The 21109-nt window shown below is 37.3% G+C and overlaps 3 protein-coding genes and 1 pseudogene across 4 annotated transcripts; 2 read left to right on the forward strand and 2 right to left on the reverse strand.

Moving 5' to 3' along the window:
* The first annotated feature begins 1179 nt into the window (after window positions 1-1179).
* Window positions 1180-2803, forward strand: LOC147473430 (protein SHORT-ROOT pseudogene; annotated as a pseudogene). Its single transcript, XR_015210452.1, has one exon. The product of XR_015210452.1 is annotated as a protein SHORT-ROOT pseudogene (transcript).
* LOC147473431 (putative transcription factor PosF21) lies at window positions 2781-6250 on the reverse strand. The gene is made up of 4 exons (XM_086587456.1): window positions 5279-6250; window positions 4578-4710; window positions 4265-4349; window positions 2781-3428 (listed from the first exon to the last, which is right to left on the reverse strand). The coding sequence occupies exons 1-4, from the start codon at window positions 5809-5811 to the stop codon at window positions 3070-3072; spliced, it is 1110 nt and encodes a 369-aa protein (XP_086443582.1). The 5' UTR covers window positions 5812-6250; the 3' UTR covers window positions 2781-3069.
* Window positions 6251-6307: 57 nt separating this feature from the next.
* LOC147473432 (eukaryotic translation initiation factor 3 subunit I-like) lies at window positions 6308-12499 on the reverse strand. The gene is made up of 9 exons (XM_086587457.1): window positions 12365-12499; window positions 12099-12285; window positions 11554-11769; window positions 10506-10633; window positions 10201-10320; window positions 10004-10093; window positions 7631-7717; window positions 7459-7538; window positions 6308-6667 (listed from the first exon to the last, which is right to left on the reverse strand). Exons 2-9 carry the CDS (start codon window positions 12280-12282, stop codon window positions 6592-6594), a joined length of 981 nt encoding a protein of 326 aa, XP_086443583.1. The 5' UTR covers window positions 12283-12285; window positions 12365-12499; the 3' UTR covers window positions 6308-6591.
* Window positions 12500-15776: 3277 nt separating this feature from the next.
* LOC147473433 (GPI-anchored adhesin-like protein, putative (DUF936)) lies at window positions 15777-20585 on the forward strand. The gene is made up of 6 exons (XM_086587467.1): window positions 15777-15915; window positions 16296-16778; window positions 16823-17352; window positions 17920-18192; window positions 18705-18796; window positions 19440-20585. The coding sequence occupies exons 2-6, from the start codon at window positions 16349-16351 to the stop codon at window positions 20290-20292; spliced, it is 2178 nt and encodes a 725-aa protein (XP_086443593.1). The 5' UTR covers window positions 15777-15915; window positions 16296-16348; the 3' UTR covers window positions 20293-20585.
* The last annotated feature ends 524 nt before the right edge of the window (window positions 20586-21109 follow it).

Here is a 21109-nt window from a genome sequence, read left to right on the forward strand (position 1 = left end):
GGAGAAGAAAACGAGGATAACTGACACTTTTTAAGTTTCTCCTATGGTAGTGGTGGATAGAAGTGCTTGGCATCTGTTGTCACTGTATGTATGTGCAAGTAACTCTGAATTTGTAAATTGGAATTAACAACCAAAGTAGCAGCTGTAACATTGGTCGCACTAGACACTGCAATAATTTATTAGGGTTTTGTTGTTTGTGTTTGTGTTGACTTCGTACAGGAATAATGGTAGTGAATGCATAAACCGGAATATGTAAACCTTCTTTGACAGTAGTGAATGCACACGCACTCTTGACATTTATTTTTGTTTTGGTAGACATGCTGGATACTAAGCTGACAAGTCCAACTGCTGTGTTTCCAGTACTGGCTGGTCACAGATGGTTGTATTCAAAGTTATTGCGATCAGTTGATCAATAATGTTTTATAGCTAAAATTAGAATAACCATGTTGAGGTTAGTTAAAAGGGGATCTTGTTCAGAGGTGTGGAGTGATTCGTACTTAATACTTGCACATAATTGATGGGAAAAGCCGAAAAGTGACGCACAGTGATGTGATCCATTTTCTTAATTTTTAGTTTGATCTTTGAAAGGCAGACGCCAAAATGTATAACCAAAAAGATGTGTCTCACGTCAAAGCCTTCAAATCACTAAAAGCATTATTTTATAAGATTTGCAGAGAACATCCACAGTCCAGACTCCAAACAACGAAAATCAAACAGAATGTAAAGTTGTAAACGCATTATGAAACATCTAAAAAGGGTTCCAAAACATTTTGTCAAAAAGTAGTTGCCAACGCACCTGACTTCACTAACTTGTTTCCGAAGTTCAGCTTTGCTATTCTACGTAAGTTAGAAGTGCAAGAGTACATTAGGTATCCATGAAGCTGTTCTGTTTCGAAGTAACAAGGTAGGAGTGGATGTTCTTATTCCTTGACAACCACTTTAAGTTAATAATACTTATTAATACGACAGTGACTTAAATACTTAATTACTTTTCGATTCTTAGTTTACTACTACATCATGATGTATGGACTGTGGATGCAATGACATTAGATAGATAATGAAGGGAAGCTGATGTCCGTTAAACTTTTCTGTATAAAAAAAGATTGTGATATCACAATGACGTGACAAAGACTCCATGCATAGTGCAAGGTTGCAGGCCTTGTTAGTATAATAGATTTGAAAACTGGTTTTCTTCTCTTGTCCCAGAGCTCGATTGGATTCAGGCTTTGTTGTCTTAACGTGCGTTTTAACAGAAGAGTCTCCATAACATGAATGCTACCCTGTACGCTACCAAGACATTGTTGCTCTTCATCTATGTTGGTACAGGGTTATCAGGCCATGGTGAGTCAAGTAAACATGCATAATAATCCCAATCAACCTCAAACAAGCCATACATCGAGTAGTCGCTCTTCCGAGTCTACTAATCCCTTTGAAGCTAAAAAATGGGCGACAAAAATCCTCCGTGAGTGCGCTATGGCAATCTCTGGAAAGGACGATAGTAAAATCAACCATCTTTTATGGATGTTGAATGAGCTTGCCTCTCCTTATGGTGATAGTGATCAGAAGTTGGCCTCTCATTTCCTACAAGCTCTTTTCTGTAAAGCCTTTAAATCTGGGAATCACTGCTACAAGACTTTAACATCGGTTGCTGAGAAGAGCCACTCTTTTGAATCTTCAAGAAAGGTAATTCTGAAATTCCAAGAAGTAAGCCCTTGGACAACTTTTGGTCATGTAGCCTCGAATGGGGCTATTTTAGAGGCATTAGAAGGGCAAGCCAAGCTACACATAGTAGATATTAGCAACACTTTTTGCACTCAATGGCCGACTTTGCTAGAAGCTTTGGCTACAAGAAACGATGAGACACCCCATTTAAAGTTAACTGTGGTGGTAACATTGGGCATGGCGAGATCAATCATGAAGGAGATAGGGCAGAGGATGGAAAAGTTTGCTAGACTGATGGGTGTACCATTTGAATTTCGTGTCGTGATTGGATCATCGCGCTTGGGAGAACTCTCAAGAGAAGAGCTTGGGGTGCAAGATGATGAGGCAGTTGCAGTGAATTGTGTTGGAGCCTTACGAAGGGTTATTACTGAGGAGCGGGATGAGGTAGTTCGAATGCTTTATGCACTTAATCCCAAGGTAGTGACTGTAGTTGAGGAGGAGGCTGATTTCACAAGCTCTAGTGATGACTTCATGAAGTGCTTCGAAGAGTGCCTAAGATTTTATACTTACTATTTTGAGATGCTGGAGGAAAGTTTTGTTCCCACTAGTAACGAGAGGTTGATGTTGGAGAGGGAGTGTTCAAGGAGCATAATTAGTGTATTAGCTTGTGATGGGGATAGTGGTGGTGAGGAGTCAGAGAGAAGGGAAAGAGGAACCCAATGGTCCGAGAAGCTAAAGGTGTCCTTTACACCATTCCTGTATAGTGATGATGTTGTTGACGATGTAAAAGCACTCTTGAAGAGGTATAGATCAGGATGGTCGCTACAGCCAGCTCAAGGGGAAGATGCTGGGTTATACTTGGCATGGAAAGAAGAACCCGTGGTCTGGGCTTCAGCATGGAAGCTGTAGTCATACTGTTTAGAGAAACTGTTCGTTACTCAGACCAAAGTAAATTTAGGTCCTTGGTCGAAAATCTGTCCCTCAGAATAGATCCCACAATTACTATGGACGTAGTTTCCTAGAAGTGTACTGTTTAATCGCTAAAAGGAAGGTCTTTATGGCATTTTACTTTACTGAATAACTATAATAGTAAGACTACGAAAGGAAACTGTGGAATACAGAAATTATCCGTTTTCTTATGTTTCGTCACTTGCAAATTCACTGGGATTATGAATTTATGATATATCCTTGCAGCATGAGTCATCAGAAGTTCTTAAATACGTAGGATAGAATGAAAAAATGAATCCTACGATGAGTGTTTTACATGACAGTCCCCACGAGAGCACGTTCACTAATATAAATATACTTGACTACAGTATGCAGGAAAGGAGAATTTCTATCTAACAACACAGTACACCCGACATCTTGCAACACTTAAGACCCTGTTTAGCTTATCCATTGATCTCTTCAATCCCTGGCTGAAGAATTCGTGTCAGATTTACTCTCTCTTTGACTCGGAGAAGGAAGAGAACCTTTGAGTTTGAAGTCCCCACTTTGCTGCTGTTGTAGTTGCTGTTGCTGTTGCTGTTGCTGCTGCTGCTGCTGCTGTTGCTGTTGCTGTTGGAGCTGATGCGACTGTTGAGAGTGAATCTGGAGCTGTTGAAATTGGTGGGCGGCTAAGAGGGTGTGCATTGCCTGATTGTTGGGATAGAATTGCTGGTTAGGTCCATGAGAACCAAAATTCATCATGGACCCAGCACCAGCAATATTTTGCCCCGTCACTAACTTCAGACGTTGTACTTCGTCTCTGAGTGCGTCATTTAGGGCTATCAAGAAAGCAAAATTTAATAAAATTTTGTGACAAATGTTATTTCAATAAGTAGTTACGAAGTTGAGATTAGACGGAACTATCAAACGTGTAATAGTATATAGCATGGCCTCTAACATAAGGAGCAAGATAAGCTCCGCTAGTCAACATCTTTTTAGTGTAAGGTTTGAACATTGAACACAGAACCTCATACGAATTCCTTCTTCTTTTTTCTTTTTTCTTTTTTTCCTTTTTTTCTTTTAGGGAGATGGAGACTCTCTTGATTATTTTTCTAGGGGAATCCAACAATGTCAGGTAGTGAAGAACCTCTATATTTCATTAGACGACAAACAAGTGAACCTTCTTCAGAAGTAGAGCTAGATGAGTTTGGAAGTAACGCTAATAACATTACCTTCTTAATGAAATTAATGTATACAAATCTAGATTCTTGCCATCATAAGGTTGACCTAGATCCTTGTAAGATCATGCATTCCTATGTAGAGGATAAAGTTAATCATTTACGAGTTTGGGGCCTTGACAACTGCAAGCTTTCATAAGATCCTATACTCGATGACCATACCATAGATGTGCCAGAACACTGTTTCTTGGGGTCGATTGTGTATTATGACACTACCTAATAGCTACACCTGGAGGAAACACTCCGTCCATTACCTAAGGAATGATCACATTCACATTTGCAGACCGTCAAAAACTAGTACAAAACCAGTATTACAGAGAACTACCATTCGAAATCAATAACTATTGGAATTATACTTGACTAGATTCTCCACAGCTTGAAGTACGTTGACTAAATAACACAAAGCAGGGCAATTAAAGAAGTTAGAAGAAATCTACCATCTTGCAAGTGGACCTGTTGCTCCATGGTGTGTAAACGCAATTTCAGTTCGCTGTTTTCTGCAGTCAGTCCATTTGTATCTCTCTGTCCATGAGAAGCACATATTAAAAGAATAAGTCAAAGGCATCTTCCAATTAGTCAACTAAGCTACTTACAATCTCAAAATAGATAAAAGATAATTTAAAGAAACAATTGACCAACTGCCTATAAATAACCGTTTATAAACTTTCACGCGTTCGCTTTAGTCCTCAACTATATAGCAGGCACATTTTTTAAATTAGTAGACAAGAAAAATGGACAAGAGAAAGATACCTGCAACATAGTCAATTGAGTAGATAACGTCGTAGCTTCTGTTTGGAGGGTCTGCACTTTCCTTTCAAGCTCAGATATATAGCGCATCTTTCTTTCCTTCGACCTTGCAGCTGACTGCCTATTTGCCCAGATCCTATTTGAAGAGACAGAAGAGCATAATATAAGGTCTGCAGTAATAAGTACCTAGCAGAGAAGTTTCTGATAATATTTGTAAAAGAATATAGTTGTTAAAACAAAACTAAAAAGACGATTAAATTACTTTAATTATTAGCAAGGGTAAAATGTTTACAAGTGACTAGTGTAACTATTAACGCATCAAACACACAACATTTAACCTTGTTGCAGCAGATTTTAGTTTTGTAAGCATCTATGGTGTATGGATCACCCTACGTATCATATCTTTTGGTATTACTCACTCAATCACACCACATGTTGCTCTCTTCATATAATAATAATAATAATACGTAAGATAATGAAACAATAACAACACGATCATGGACTCATTTAACAATAATAATTCAAACAACCCAACAGATGGAGTATTTGTTGAAACTCTGACTATGATCCATTTATTTAAAATTCAATTGAGAAACTCTACATGTCTCATGATTCTAGGCCTCTTAACAATGTAATGGTTAATTTTTTTTTCATATTCGAATATTTATCTAGACTAATATAAGCTTGTTTAACATAAAGAATACCTCTTTGCGCGTTTGGGATCAACAAGAGCAAGATCAGCCAACTTAGATGATGAAATAGCTTTCTTATTCTCTGTAAAAGTGGTACCACCATCAGAAGTAGAAAGAATAGAAGTAGACCCATCCATAGACTGACTATGATGATGCCTAATTCTAGGCCTATCATTAAACCCAGTAGTCACCGTCGAATTCTCCACCCCCGGTGGTGGCATAGAAGAAGACGAAGGTTCACTCGAAGACGTGGCAGTGAACTTGTCCATATCAATGTACATTGAAAAGAGATCTTCTTCAGTCTCATCAGATAACGATGGACCAATACCAACAACCCCTAAATCGCTATCGAAACTAATATCATCAGGAAGACTAAGAATCTCAGAATGTGCCCTTCTATGACCTAGAAGATTCTTCTGTGGCAATTCCGACATTCGACTTATATCGTAACTAAATCTATTCTCTGCTGCTGAGCTGGTTGTTTGTCGTGTCGAAGATTGGGGTGGCAAACCATAATGAAGAGATGGGCTTTTCTCCTTTTCCATTTTGAGATCTGGTCAAATTTTGGAGGGGAGAGAGAGAAAGAGTAAAACCCTAGAAAGAAAGAAGGAAAGCCAAATTATTATTATTAATTAATTAATGTGAGGAAAAAAGGAAGGTGTAGGAGAAGACAGAGATGATAATAAACAGTTGAATAAGAGGATTGCCTTTTTTTTTTTTATTTGAGAAACATGCTTGCTTCAATTGAGGATTATTTAAGAATTAGGTTGTGTTTTGATTAACGAGACTAGTATACTGCGTGGCAGTGGAGAGTGAGCGGAGCTGCGGGAGAGAGAGGAATTGGGTGATGCAGGAGAGAGAGATGGGTGAAAGAGAAAAGTATTTGGGCGAAAAAAAAATAAGAGAGAAGATGAGAACAGACAGAAACCAACCAAGTTGGTTTTTGTCCGCATAGCCCCCCTTCTCCCAAAATCGTTCGCTCACTCACTCGATTAAACATTGATAGACAGAAAAATTAGGAAGGAAATGGCTACTCAGAGCTGCAAAATAACAATATGGCATAGCATAGAGAGGTGTCACTTAACAGTGCAGAGTGCAGTCAGAGAAATAAATACTACAAAACTTGATTAATTCATATTTCAACCAACAAAGGAACTTTGAGACCTCAGTGTACTCATCAGAGCTGTGTCTTTCATACAATAGTACACTCAACAGAACTTCATCAAGACGACTAACAAATAGTGTGTTCTAGATAGGTCTTTAGTGTCTGTCACATCTTCTTAATCAAAAGTGGAGATATCATTGTAGAGCTAAATCTGATGGAATTATATCTTGATGTTAAAATAATCTGGGTCAAAATGATGTAGTCTGATGTAACCATCTTCGCCTCCGCTTGAGAAACTACACAAACAGGAAACACAAAAAATAGAAAGTCAATTTCAACAATGACTTTTACAAAATAAAAGATCTGTAATCAAGAAGTACTGCAAAAGTGCAAATGCGAATACACAAATTGACACAGGATCAACCCAATAATCCAGAACCAAAAGCACCCAACAGAAACAATACATACTCTAATTATTGACATAGGATAGCTGTGAGTTTGAGACTACTACTACACTTGACAATGTAGCTCAAAGCTTATGTTCCACATTCAATATTTATACCATGTTGATGCACCCGTTTATAGGGGAATATTAATCTCCATAGAAGGTAAGAGACACGGAGGGCTACCAAAACTAACGTCGAATATAAGTCTGCAAATTTTACAACGTTAATTACAATATGTGAAATACTAAAATGGCTTTACTACCCGTAAGGTGAAGGATGATGATGATGAAGAAGATACCCTTCTACAATAATAATTTTGAAGCCTTCTTAATGCACACCTATGTACTTGAAGTTTATGGAAAAAATAGTGCAGTTCAAAAACCATGGACTGCTATTTTGAAGTTTATACTGTATCAGTCACCCCACCACTTGCAGTAAAGTACACAACAACAACAAATTAGATTGTAGGCTAGGAAAAATGCCTCCGTTAAAAGCTCTATCACATACCTTAAAAGCTAATTTTCCAGTTTCAAAACAAGATACAAATGTCATCCGAAAGTATTAGGTTATGAAACTGAAGGAAAAGCTTTACGCATACAGTGTACCAAAATTAATAAAATAGGAATAAGTTGAACACACACCTTCGCCCATCAGGGTTAAATGCCAAAGCATTTATTGGTCCAAAGTGCCCTTTTACGCCGCCAATTTCTTCTTGAAGAATCTATATATGGAACAACACAATTGTTAAAAGAACTGTCACAAATGAAGCATCTTATATGCATATGAACCAGCGATATATGAGATATATCCCACCTTGTGAAAGAATTTTGCTTCAAATTTTCCAGCACGACGATCAGTCATTGTGACACTTGATGCATCCTGACCACCTCCAATCACAACCTGTCATGAATCACACCTATGTTTTGAATATTGTTTCGTCCACAATATCATTTTATATTGACTTTCTTATTGTTTTCAGCGGTTCTCTTCTTACTAAGCAGTCAATAAATTAAAATTAATATTTACTGCAAGGAGGGCACCTTATTTTAGTTTATGACTGTGAATGTTACCATCCCCTCAAAACCATAAAAAGTTTTGGCGGAAGCGTTCTATGGTAAGATTGTTGCTGGTCTTGAAAGGGAGTTTGTGTTATCTGTTCGTCAGAAAGCAATCATTGGATGCTTGCAGTCAGAACATGCAAAAGATTTTCTACTTGCTATCCCGATAGAGGGACTTGGACAGCGTATATCGCCGGTAAAGTACATTTTGTGTGATGCATTTTGGAGGGTTGGAATACAAGTGAAGAAAGAAGCTCATGTTAACTTTCTCACTGATCCGAATGAAAGTAGATCGACACTTAAGTTTGCGGATGTCTTGATCTACAGTTGGTCTGAGAGAAAACATGCATGTGTTGATGTAATTGGAGTCTCTCCGTTGGTAAAGTTGGGGAATGGTGGCTTTGAGGTGGGAGAAACAGCTAAGAGAACAACGACAGGGAAATAGAAAAGCATGAGGAAGCTTGCAGAGCTAACCAACATTGTTTCTTTCTGTTTAATTTCGATACTTTTAGTTTATTGGAACAACAGTCTGTTGAGCTCCTCAAGCGGCTTCAGAAAGTTATAGAAAGTAACGTAATGATAGCTGGTTCTAACGAGTTTGTATTTAGGAGGATAGGTTTTGTCATTCAAAAAGAAATAAAGTTATAGAAAGTAACGTAATGACAGCTGGTTTTAACGAGTTTGTATTTAGGAAGATAGAATTTGTCATTCATAAAAGACTTGCAGCGCAACTTGTTGCACGCTTGTCTTAATCATTTGTAAAATTTGTTATCATTATCGATAAAATTTCCACTTCAAAAAAAATGATGTATATTAGGTTCCCAAAAAAAAAAAAAAAAAAAACTGATGTATATTAGGTTCCCAAAAAAAAATTTAAAAAAAAAAAAAAAAACTAAACTAATGATGTATATTAAGAAAAACTGATATATATTAAGTTACCCACAAAAAAAAAAAAAAAAAAAATAATAATAATAATAATAATAATAATGATGTATATTAAGTTACCAAAAAAATGAAATTTTGATATATATATATTAAATTACCACCAAAAAAAAAAAAAAAACAAACAAACAAACAAAAACCTAGTGTATATTGATTACCAAAAAAAAAAAAAAAAAACGTTATATTTAAGTTACCAAAAAAAAAATATATATATATATATATATATATATATAAGAAAAAGTTGCTTTCGATACTTGCGAAAGTTGTTTGATGGAATTTTGCTTTACGCGTGATAAAAATGTTGTCATAATCAGGAGTTGCCTCCAATACTGTGGAGACCATATGTGCAATAGAAGGAAAGCACCCGATGCGACAACCACCAGTAAGACCAACTGTTCATTTTGCTGAGCCCCCTTTAGTGGTAAAGAGAGACACCCTATTGTCATATATTAGGTCATTTTTGAAAAGTACTTGTGGCATGATGGTCTTCAAGCTCAGCATTTGTTGGATGTCATAAGTGGTGTTGCAGCAGCTATATCGTCTAATTTACTAGATGCATTGATCCCTGTGGTGAATCTTTGGTTTCTGAGGACGATGTCCACATCACCAATTAGTGGAGTTCATTACGAGTGTTAAAAAGCTTTTACTCCTTCTTAAAGCCGGATAATAGTATTCGTCATGTAGCTGTGGGCAAGGTTTGACGGCGTCTGGTCTCCAAGATTGCAATGAAAGGAGTTTCCAAAAATGTGGTAGAGTACTTACAGGATTTTTAGTATAGGGTTGGTGTTGATGTCTTTGTTACTTTTTTTTTTTTTTTTATTGGCAAGCCTGTTTTAAATGAGATCAGTAACTCTTTGATGCTGGCGGGATTCGAGCCCCAGACCTCTGGTATTATCACCCAAAGATTTTACCGACTTTACTAGTCAGCACCTGCATGTCTTTGTTACTTTCATTGGTCTCAATATTAATTTTGCTTTTACCAACCAGTACACAAAATTACGGTTCCTGACATAGCTCCACTATGTTAGCTAAAAGACTAGGGTTTTAGTTCCACTCCTAGGAAAGTACAACTGCGGTCTTCCGAAAAAAAAAGGAACAACCACATGGGAAATTTGTAGATGAAATTCATTTCATGCATATATACATCCACTAAAAAATTGGGAAAACATGATATTAGTTAGCTTACATGGTCCAGAAGTGGAGAAATATCAACAGCATTGACTGGGCTTTCGGTCACATACGTCTTGATCAGCGCCAAAGACCTAATGTCCCAAAGCTAACACCATATAGGAAAGAACAAACAAATAAAGAACAGCAAATGCAAACATAGCTATAAATCACAAGAATGTGTAAGAAAACAAAATTAAAGAGATTGTGTTGTACCCTGGCAGATTTATCATGGGAGCCTGTGAGAAAATGTGATTCATCTTTAGATTTTGACAGTGAAGTGATTGTTTTCTGATGACCAGTTTCTTTGTCTGATTCTTTGATCAACTTCCCAGTCTGAAAGTCCCACCAACATAGGAAATCATGTCTCATGCCAACAATTACAATTAAAAGCGTGGAAATATTGAAAACGTGTCCATATCTGTGAACCACTTATTCAGCTTATATATTTTTGTGATCCACTTATGCAGCATATATCATTCAATATAGTGACGAATGTTGAATGTGATACAGCTACTTACCTCAGTATCCCATATGCGAACCACAGCATCTTCACCCGCACTAATAATAGTCTTGTTCAAAGGACCAAATACAGCTCTGTTAATTTTACCTCGAGGGCTCTTTATTTCAAGAATAGATTTCCCAGACTCTGCAAGTAAACATCATGGATGCTTTAACAATCTAAAAATGTGAATAAGCAAGCTAAAGGAAAGCACGTGCATCATTAAAAAACCAAAAGACTTAACTCTGAAACTTACATCAAACAAAATCGGCATTAAACAAATTATAACATGTAACACCAAGGGGTTTAACTATGAAAACTAATTAGAGCAGAAGAACGCCATACTGGTAAATATATTTGTGTTTCAGCAATTTATCATTGATCACATAAGGTGACCCTCCAAAATGTTAGTTCAATAGTTCATCACTTCTCACCATTCCCAATGTTGCCTAATGGTAGTTTTGAATACACATCATCAAGATTGCTATCATGATTCCACCAACCCTAACTCTACCATTATGGGCCTCCCATTTCCTAATGTTATCAACGCTTTAACTTCACCAGCTGAGAAGAAGACCACTCAATATTTTGCTTAACCTATGAAAAATTTCATTTATTCAATGAAAATAAAGGGTATACAAGTGCAATCAGAATCACAGGCACATGAGGCACTAAGGTTTGAGTGCTTGTGACATTGGCGCCTTACAAAGAGCCATCCTTTCACAGGAACAACTAAGTGTACCATAGACACACTTCCATCTATAGACTAGGCACATATTGTATCAGTATGACTAACACCAAAAAAAAACTTTCTAAGTCACTCCCTTTATTTCCACATTTCTCCCTTTCATCTAACCCTCCAATTCCACCTCAAGGCTCCAATAACTTAACGTCATAATATTTAGCCCTACAGTCTGAATAAAAGAAAAAAAAATCCCCTTGGCACACAAGAAACAAATACAATTGACTAGACCAGAAAACTAAAACTAAAGAAACAATGGCTAGTTTTAGTTTCAGGTAAGCAAAAATCTGCCTGCCAATCACAATGATAAATATAAACAACATACGTTCACTAGGATCTTGAGCAATGCGCTTCACATGAATAGCAGGTGCATGATCCATGAACATATCAGTGGTCATCACAGCAATCCCATCACCGACACCAAAGTCCACAGATCTGGCAGGAGCGCCAAAGTTAAATGTGAACAACTGGGACCCATTCTTCACATCCCATAGCTTAACTGTCTGATCTGCACTTCCAGTAATGAGGCGCTTGGAATCCCCTAAACAAAGGGAAAAAAAACATGAAACTTAATTCATATAGAAAAAAGGTACACAGTATACATAGCTTCAACGGTAAGCCCATTAAAAAAACCGTGTTTTCACATTACGCGATCTAAAGATAACAGTAGACAATACAATACCAAAGCAATAATCTGCAACATAAGTCTAGACAGTAATAAAACCATCCATCAAGTTTCACTAACATCATAAGTCACATTGTTGTATATACATATAATGACCATAACCTTTTTATCCTTAAATACAGCTGTCACATATATTGCTCTACATGATTAAATAATAATTGATAAGGAGATAAAAACAAACTTACTAGAAACATCACAACACCAAACGGTACCGTTATGACCAATATAAGTCCCCAGACGTTCACCGTTATCAGCAAACCAAACATTAGGATTGTGATCTTTACCACACGAGAACAAAAGATCTCCTTCAATATTGTATACCAAATACGTCAATGGCCTTTCATGGCCCTTCATCAATATGGGTCTCATACTCTACAAAGTTGTAATATAAATTGTTAATCAATAAAATATGTATTATTGAGTACAAACGAGAAGTGGGAAAAATCGTAACCTTGTGAATCTGCAAAACGGGGACGAGACTGTGTAAACCCTACTCTATTGGGCACCCTTTATATAGAGTACTGTTTGGGGTTTGGGTCTATTATTCGAGGTTGGGCCCAATATATTGAATTTCAAAGCCTGCAGATAGTTCGGGTTTGGTCGATTTTTGTATCCGTTTATTTATTCGGGTTTGGATATGTCGGATTCGAATTCGGATTCGGATATATTTTTTGGGCTTTTTTTTTATTTTTAGTGTTATCCGATCGGGTTAGCCCATATTAAATTTCAATATAATCGGGTTCGATTCGGATATTATAAAACTATTCGGATTCGATTCGATATAGCCTGCAGACCAGGCCTATTTTTCAGCAACATCTTTCATCATTTTAATCATCCAACATTTGAGGAATGGTGAAACTTTAATCTTCACATCCAACTTTCAGCAACAAATGGCACACCGCCCATAAGAACCGTGTGGCCCAAGCTCATGTGCAGTGGCGGAGCTATGTAGAGGCCAGTAGGGCGTAGGCCTCCTTAAATTTGGGACAAAAACTAAATTAGTAGTACTTGTTTAGACCCACCTAATACTTTTAAAAAAAATAAAAATAAATTCGATGCTGTTATTTATCGTCGACGCCAAGAAATAGTGCACTAAGGCTTGCTTTTCCCAATATTTTTACAAAATAAAACAAAGTCTTCGTGCTCTAAAAAAAATTAAAATAATTTTTAGAGTGAGCATAACCCAAAAGAATCGAAGATAGGTAAAATAAGAAACATCACAGATAGAAATATGTAGTTGAGGTCATTCAGTCATAGCACTTTACACTAGGCCCCTGGAGAAATTCCCTTGCTCCGCCATTGCCCATGTGCCACTTCAAATGTAGAATGGTATTGTTGAAAGTCAAGCTACACTTTAACCACACTACATTTGTTTTTCTACTATGTACATTTGATGAACACACCAACTTTTACAGCAACAACAAATATAGCTCTATTTAGTGTTAAGGTTGCTGATATTTTGGTGTTGACAGATGATTATGCAAGGTTATAAAATTTTAATTTAACAATCCAAAAGTGCAAGACATGCTGTTAATCACCTCTTTTATTAAATTTTATACATATGGAAAAATAATGATCGTTACAGTGTTTCACATGGGAATCCAGTTCATGTTGTAGTGAATGATTGAATACGGCTTTTTTCAAAATTTACAATGCTTTGGTGTTGATGTTTGAGTTGGTAATACCATCGAAGATGTTGTTAGGTTCAATAGTTTTGTTGATGGTTTTGCATTCCTTCCAACGATGTGTTTGGTGTTATGCGGGAATTGGGGCCGGACAAAACTCGATCTTAATTTATTTATTTATTTTGCAAGGATTACGTTTCTTTGGACATTAGAGCATATTTAAGTGGCGGCATGAAATTAGCAAGTAGTGCCATCTCTAGATTGGTCGCAAATGATGGTCCTAATTGAACTCCCCCGCACTCAAATCAAGTGGCGTGCCGATCCTTAGAAAAGTGGAACCAAAAAATCTCGGGGACTATCAAAGTAGCGCAAGACAACTGAAGTTGTGCGCAATAGAACTCCCCGGGAGCAAAATCTCGACAATCAAAATATTGCCCTACACTTAACTTACACTGGCAGAATCCGCTAACTTATTCTAACAACAATTGTTTACTACCACTTGCTGTCTACTTTAGATACGTATTTTATCGATATTTTTTGGTAGATTTTAGCATTCCCAATGCAGTCGACTATTATTCATCTATATATATGCAGTATTTCTCATCTTTTATACTGTTTTGGTGAAAAATAAGGTGAAGCTACCCAATGCAAAGGTGAATATTAATTTCGGACGGAATGTTAAATTCTGTCTAGACGTAAAAATCGAAAAAACGCTCCAGACGGAATAAAACATCCGGTCTGAAATTAAAACAAAAAAAATAAAAATAATAATAATAAATCATGCGAGACGGAATTAAACATTCCATCCGGAAAAAAAAAAAAAAACTCATTTAAAAAAACACACACACACACGAGACTGAATCCAACATCTCGTCCGAAGTTCACAACTCAATCACTATCTCGGTTGAAAGTTTCACCTTCGTTTTAACTTGGGAAAATAGTCACTACCATATTCACCTTTGCATTGGGCAAAAGTTTTGAACAAAAAAGAGGTGAATAAAGTCACAAACCCACCCTATCCACCTATATTGGGAATGCTCTTACAACTTTTACTATCCACTTAGAGCCACTAGATGCTCCTAGTCTCACCCCCCAAGGTGTAAAGGGGTGCAAGTGGATATTCAAATATTCGAATCTGATTCAAATTCGTATTCGAAAAATCGGATATTTATCTGAAAATTTCGGATTCGGATTCGGATCCGGAATTTTTTTTTATGTCCGAAATGGTTTCGGATATGGATTCGGATACTGCCATATCCGCATTCGATAATATCCGACCCGATTTAAAAAATTAATAGTTATTATATACAATTAATTAATTTATTTTTTATTGTATAAATTATTATATAAAATCATAAACTAATAATATAAAACTATAATCACAAAATAATAACAATAAATGACAAATATATATATTTATACTAGTTTTTATAGTGGTAAAATGAATTATTCAAAGCAAATAAAATTTTAATTAATTTTAATTTTTAAATTAAAATAACGATCGGATATTATCCGATATCCGTTTATCTAAACGGATATCCAAATCAAAGAATTTGGATAATTTTTTTTTTAATATCCGTTGGTTTAAAAATCTACAAAATTCTGTTATTCGATATCGTTATAAATTTTGTAAAAGGATTCAAAAACCCGGATACCCAAAAGCCCATATCCGCATCTGAACCTATCCGTTTGCATCCCTACTTCCCAGGAGTAGACTTGATTTTAAAAGCAACGTATATTCTATGCTATATTGACTAATAAAAATAGGCATTATAAAAAACAACAGTCATTTGTCTATGGCGGTGATAGGCATAGTGCTCTGCAACCACATTGTTTACTCTTGACCACTTCAAAAACTGTTCTTATGGTGGGTTGTGGATGCGAATTGTACTAGAGAGTCCTTAACCACAAGCCCATCATTATTAGACTATTAGTGTATAAAAATTTAAAAACATCAAATTTTTGGGTCATGGAGCAATTTTTTGGTATGGGAAATGACGCGCCGACATCCCATTACTGGTCACATGCTTTAGTTCAGACTCACACCATTAAATAATTGAAAATTAAAACTTTATCAAGTCTCCAACCCCCACCAAATTTTAATTTTAAAAAACAAAAAAAAAAGTGAAACTAAAAACAGCTCCAAAACAAACACACGCCATTTTTTTTTTATGCAATAGAGGTGCTATTCCATTAACATATTTATATTTTCTCAACTAAAAATTTATTCTTTTTTATCTGAAATTGCACACCATGAAAATTAAATAAAAGATTGTGTCAGATTCTCTTACAATAAAGAAAATGGTGAGCACTGTGTACCAATCATGCAGTGAATGAGTGCAGAGTCTTCTCTACCAGAAACATCTTCATTCTTCAGGTTTTTTATATCTAAGCTCCTCATTTCTTGCATTTCATTACCTATGATCACTTTTAAGACTTAATTCACTGTTGGCCTTTTGGCTATGGCATTTATCACTAGTTTTTAGGCCACTTTATTGCTTACAATTCATTCTAGTAGATGTGAAGTACCCAAAGTTTCCATATTTGCTCATCTGTTTTTTATATAGTTAACTTCACAATTACGTTTGTCAACAACTTTTTTTTTTTTTCCCTTAAAGAGCTAGAGAATGTTTGTTTGTTCTATAAGAAGTCTCTGATGATGTTTTTGGCTTTAAGTATTGCTTCGTTTTCTCTTTTGGGTTGTTTTAATGTAGTGTCTTTGCTCATGGCTGTTTTTATCTGAATGCTGCCACATAGGTTGAAATGATGTATATGGGGTTGTAGAGTAATGCATTTTGAAGGTCAATACAATGGCTACTTTGGTCCCTGGTGTTCTTTTGAAGCTGTTACAGCACATGAACACTGATGTGAAGGTTGCTGGCGAATACCGCTCTTCACTGTTGCAAGTTGTCAGCATTGTGCCAGCACTTGCGGGTGGGGATCTTTTTGCGAACCAAGGGTTCTACCTTAAGGTTTCTGATTCATCTCATGCAACTTATGCTGCCCTTCCTGATGACCAAGATGATCTTATTCTCAGTGACAAAATTCAGTTGGGTCAATTTATCCATGTCGAGAAGCTTGAGGCTGCTTCTCCTGTTCCTATCCTCCATGGGGTGAGGCTTGTGCCGGGTCGTCACTCCTGCATTGGAACTCCTGAGGATTTGGTTGCTACACATTCTCTTTGCTTCCTCAATTCTTCAGGATCAGATCCCTTGGAGAAATCAAAAACACCATCCAGGGGTTGAGCAATAATCTTTTCGAAGAGAAAGTGAAAAGAAAAACAGTGAATCATATTGGGGCTTCTAAGATCAATGAATCAGATAAGAAGAAAGCATCCCCTGATAAGTACAATGCAGCTGCTAAGACCAATGACTCAGATAAGAAGAGAGGATCCCTTGACAGATCTAGGTCTCTCTCAAAGCCTGCTTTAAATTTAGTAGAGAGAAAAGAATCATTGGTGAGGCCAAAGTCTTCAAATTCACGGTATGCTTCGTCTCCAAGAAGTTGCTACTCATTGCCTAACTCATTTGAAAATTTTGCCAATGGGATCAAGCAACAATCAAAGATCAAAGGATCAGGGAAGCCATCTACAGGCTTAGGAATGGTGGACAAGACGATTTCAGCTCTTAAGGTCAGCACAGATGGGAAGAAGGCATCCAGTGCAAAATTTCCGGGGAGTACAGTGCATAGCATTGAATTGGGGCCCAAGGCTTTGAGAAGAAGTTGGGAAGGAGGTTTGGAGGTGAAGGGTAGGGAAACTTCAAGCACAAGGGTGAGGAAGCATGATGTGAAATCTGAAGCTCGAAGTACTTCTGTGAGTTTTCCTTTCCCCCTCTCCCTTCATTTTTATCTTTCTTTTCGTCCATTGCTTGAAAATGTGTAATATTTAATCTTTTATTCAATAGCATATTTAATATCAATAATTCCCTGGCCGGGTGTTATATTAGGATGCCAGATTAAGTAGACCACGCAATTAGTTTGATTCTCTGAATGGTCATCTCATCATATGTAATATCAATAGTTCCCTGGTTGTGCGGCATTGAAATCACACATGATTTACACTATTTTCCATCACGTCCCCAATAGTTGATTCCCTAGCTGGGGAAGAGAAAGGTAACCAAGACAAACACTTAATGTTGACTCTTGCTATTGTGCAACTGGCTTCCTCCATGCTCAACAAGTTGAACCATGTAGTCTTTCATTTATCTTGTGCAGATTCCTTCAATTGGAGTTCCTGTTACCTTTATCAAATGAAATTTACTTCATTTAATGTAATTGTAATGAAGAAGGTTATGTACGTTCAGTTTCTCCATCTATTGTGCTTCCATATTCACTGTTTCCAACCATGCATTCCTTCAATTTCATCCTTTTACAATTACAGGTTCCTAGAAGAAAATTGTCTGTATCTGATAGTCTGCCATCTAAAGAGGAAAATAAGGGAAAAATATTTGCTAAGAACGTTTCTGCCAATGGAACTAAGGATAATCCTGAGAAGTCAAATAAGCAACGGGCTTCTGTGGGAAAGAAAGCATCAGAAGTTTTCAGCAGTGGGCTCCCTGGAAACTTGGTTCAAGTTAATCCTAAGGATAGACAAATGACTGATGGCAGTGTCTCGTGGGCTTCTCTTCCGTCATCTGTTGCAAAACTTGGGAAGGTATGAGTCCCTACAAAAAACTTAAACCTTAAACCTTTTTCGAATTTCTGTGCAATAGCACTTGATGCGTGTTAGTCAGTCTTGCCTCTAATACTTGTAAAAATGTAAAATCTAATGCTGCATGTGGAGGTTTACAGCTGTGGTGTTTACATGCGGTCTTTTTACACCCTATCTCACTTTTCCTGGAAAGTTTTTTGAAGCGATTGAAATGAAAATGGCACAAAAAATATACCACTAATATATCTCAACCTTTCATACACCGTATCTTAGTGAATAGAAGTATCGAGCATAAACTTGATTAACATTTTAGTTTTATAGATATGCCTAAATCATGGACCTAGTCAGGAAAAGCCTCAACCACAAAAACAAAAATGCAAACACTCATTGAATCTTATTGCAAGAGATCACAAGCTATGGTCAACTCCGTAGGTGATACAAGACCACAATCAAGTTATGAAACCTAGACTTATCTGATTGTTTGTACAGCTATTCTAAAGATTTTCCTTTTTCAGGAGGTTCTGAGGCATAGAGATACTGCACAAATGTCTGCTATAGAGGCCTTGAAGGAAGCTTCTGCTGCAGAGAGCTTAGTTCGATGCTTGAGGTATATATCTGACCTCAAAATTTGTAGAGTTTGTACAACTTGGACACAGGTAATCCAGACAATAGAATGGAATGCAATATCAGAAGCTTAAGTTAGGATAGATAACTAAGTTCGTGTTCACTTGACCAAGTGGATACTAAATAGAAATCAGCTAATCATGGGAAGCCAAAGTAGATGACTCCTACGCGTCGTTGTGAGTGAATTTAGACCTGACCACTATGTGTCAATCAGATGCATCCTCCAGAATCCAGTAAGATTGACATGGGCATGTGCAAATATGCTATGTATCCATATTACATATAACAAGCGAGGAGAGAGGCAGTTAGGTGATCCAAGTCTCATGCCTTCACCCCTTCTGGCCAATTCATATTGGACTTTTACTATCTACTACATATGGTTCTTGTTTAGTATATCCAAGGTAGAGACAAGTGGTGCTAAGTTTCAGAATAATTTTCCCTCACTTGACTGTAGGAACAAAGTCTAATTTGAGTTTATGTAAAAATTTCTTTCTAAATCCTGGTGACTTTGTCACCTCATCTTATGATGCAAGGTGTACTCTTTTTTCCCCCTTCCTTTTACCTATCAAAAGTAGGCTGTTGACCTTTATATCAATTTTAGCATTATAGATGCATTTCTTTTGCAGCACATATGCTGATCTACGTTCTTCGTCCAAGGAGGATAACCCACAGCCCGTTGTGGAGGAGTTCTTGAAACTCCATGCTGATTTGAGCAGTGCTCGTCTGGTCGTGGACTCCCTGTTGAAGACAATCCCTGGTGAATCGTCATCGCCAGAGAGCGAGGTCAACCTCTCAACAGCATTGAAGATCTCATCTGAGAGGCGTAAAAACGCCGCTTCATGGGTTCAAGCTGCATTAGCTACTGACTTATCATCCTTTACAGTATTTAACAGGAAATCCACTTCCCCCTCGACTCCTGGCCAGCGGTCTACCACTGGTGCTCAGCCAATCCTTGTTCTCGAGAACTCTGTCAAGAACTTGTCCACAAAGCCCCAAACCAAGAACCGCTCTCCCATTGGGTCTAAGCTGGTTACACCCAATACACCACGCCGAATTGGGAATGGGCAAGCCATGGCTCAGAAGCCACCAACCTCTCCTCCACGTGAATGGATTCGAGGAAATGGCATTGAAGAGGCCGTTGACTTGGCCGAAGATTTGCAAGTAGATTCTGAGGATTGGTTCTTGGGTTTCGTTGATAGGTTCTTGAATGTTGACGGGGATGCGTCTGCTTTATCTGATAATAATCAGATTGCAGGTATGCTAACTCAGCTGAAGAGAGTCAATGACTGGTTAGATGAAATCAGCTCTAGGAAGGAAGCTGGTGAAGAGACCCGCATCTCAGCTGAAACGGTCGAAAAGCTGAGGAAGAAGATCTATGAATACCTCCTAACACACGTAGAGTCTGCTGCTATTGCACTTGGTGGTGCATCACAAGCAACATTACCAATCCAAATAACAGAAACAAAGTCAAGGAGATGACTAATGATTCCATGTACATTTATGGAAGTTCGACTGAATAAACGGCGGTGAAATGGAACATCGCCAGCCATTTTTTACGAGCTAAGTCGCATCAAGAACTTTCCACCAAGTGGTTAGGGACCATACTTTGTGTATATTTAGTAAATTTGGCTCTGGGGTATATGGATTACTGGTATAGTTTATTTATCAAACGAAAATATTGTTGAGTGGGGGAGTCTGAATCAGTTCAGACAAAACAGGAGAAGGTGGATGTAATTTAGTCCATTTATTCTAAACTGGTGTTGCTTTCTTCCCATGTTTCTTGATACATATAGATTCCATTTTGCATTTTTTCCGTGCAAATAGTTTTCACTCTTCAGTAACCAGCAATTTCATCAGCAGCAGTCGATGAGTTGAGGTCACTTATGAGTTATGGCTGAAGCAACTTCATAAAGATAAAACCCACATTGAAAGAACTGCATGGTCACCATGGTGTGATGGCTCTTCTTTTTGTGATAATATAACATCAATAGCTCGAGGAGCATTGAACCAAAGCCTTTTGACATGGACCGAAATAATGGAATGTTTCGAAGAAAAAGAGCCATTGACTGGATGAAGACTTTGAAAAGTTATAGAATGAATGAGTCGAACATCGAAGTCTATACGCTGGACTTTAATTCAAGACAGCTGACAGCCCAAGTCGTCGCCTGGATTCTGTAACTGTATGCCTGTTATCTAACACATAATTACGTAAGTACCTTTTCCTTCAATTATTTGAACAGTAGAACGTATTTGAAGGGAATAGGAAAAATGATACATGGCTTGTGCCTTCAGTGCA

Source organism: Coptis chinensis, unplaced genomic scaffold (genome assembly GCF_015680905.1).
Source record: "Coptis chinensis isolate HL-2020 unplaced genomic scaffold, ASM1568090v1 utg2560_pilon_pilon, whole genome shotgun sequence".
Lineage (NCBI taxonomy): Eukaryota > Viridiplantae > Streptophyta > Magnoliopsida > Ranunculales > Ranunculaceae > Coptis > Coptis chinensis.

What these genes read in the sequence shown, in the direction of transcription:
- LOC147473433 (XM_086587467.1), top strand. Translation starts at nt 16,349, where the DNA reads ATGGCTACTTTGGTCCCTGGTGTTCTTTTGAAGCTGTTACAGCACATG. An exon ending in ATCAAAAACACCATCCAGGG is followed by an intron (nt 16,779 to 16,822) that starts GTTGAGCAATAA and finishes AAAGAAAAACAG; the next exon opens with TGAATCATATTGGGGCTTCT. An exon ending in CTGAAGCTCGAAGTACTTCT is followed by an intron (nt 17,353 to 17,919) that starts GTGAGTTTTCCT and finishes TTACAATTACAG; the next exon opens with GTTCCTAGAAGAAAATTGTC.
- LOC147473431 (XM_086587456.1), bottom strand. Translation starts at nt 5,811, where the DNA reads ATGGAAAAGGAGAAAAGCCCATCTCTTCATTATGGTTTGCCACCCCAA. An exon ending in GATCCCAAACGCGCAAAGAG is followed by an intron (nt 4,711 to 5,278) that starts GTATTCTTTATG and finishes CTCTTCAAATAG; the next exon opens with GATCTGGGCAAATAGGCAGT. An exon ending in CTCAATTGACTATGTTGCAG is followed by an intron (nt 4,350 to 4,577) that starts GTATCTTTCTCT and finishes TCTCATGGACAG; the next exon opens with AGAGATACAAATGGACTGAC.
- LOC147473432 (XM_086587457.1), bottom strand. Translation starts at nt 12,282, where the DNA reads ATGAGACCCATATTGATGAAGGGCCATGAAAGGCCATTGACGTATTTG. An exon ending in TGCTCAAGATCCTAGTGAAC is followed by an intron (nt 10,634 to 11,553) that starts GTATGTTGTTTA and finishes GTTTACTTGCAG; the next exon opens with AGTCTGGGAAATCTATTCTT. An exon ending in TTTAACCCTGATGGGCGAAG is followed by an intron (nt 6,668 to 7,458) that starts GTGTGTGTTCAA and finishes CTGTTTGTGTAG; the next exon opens with TTTCTCAAGCGGAGGCGAAG.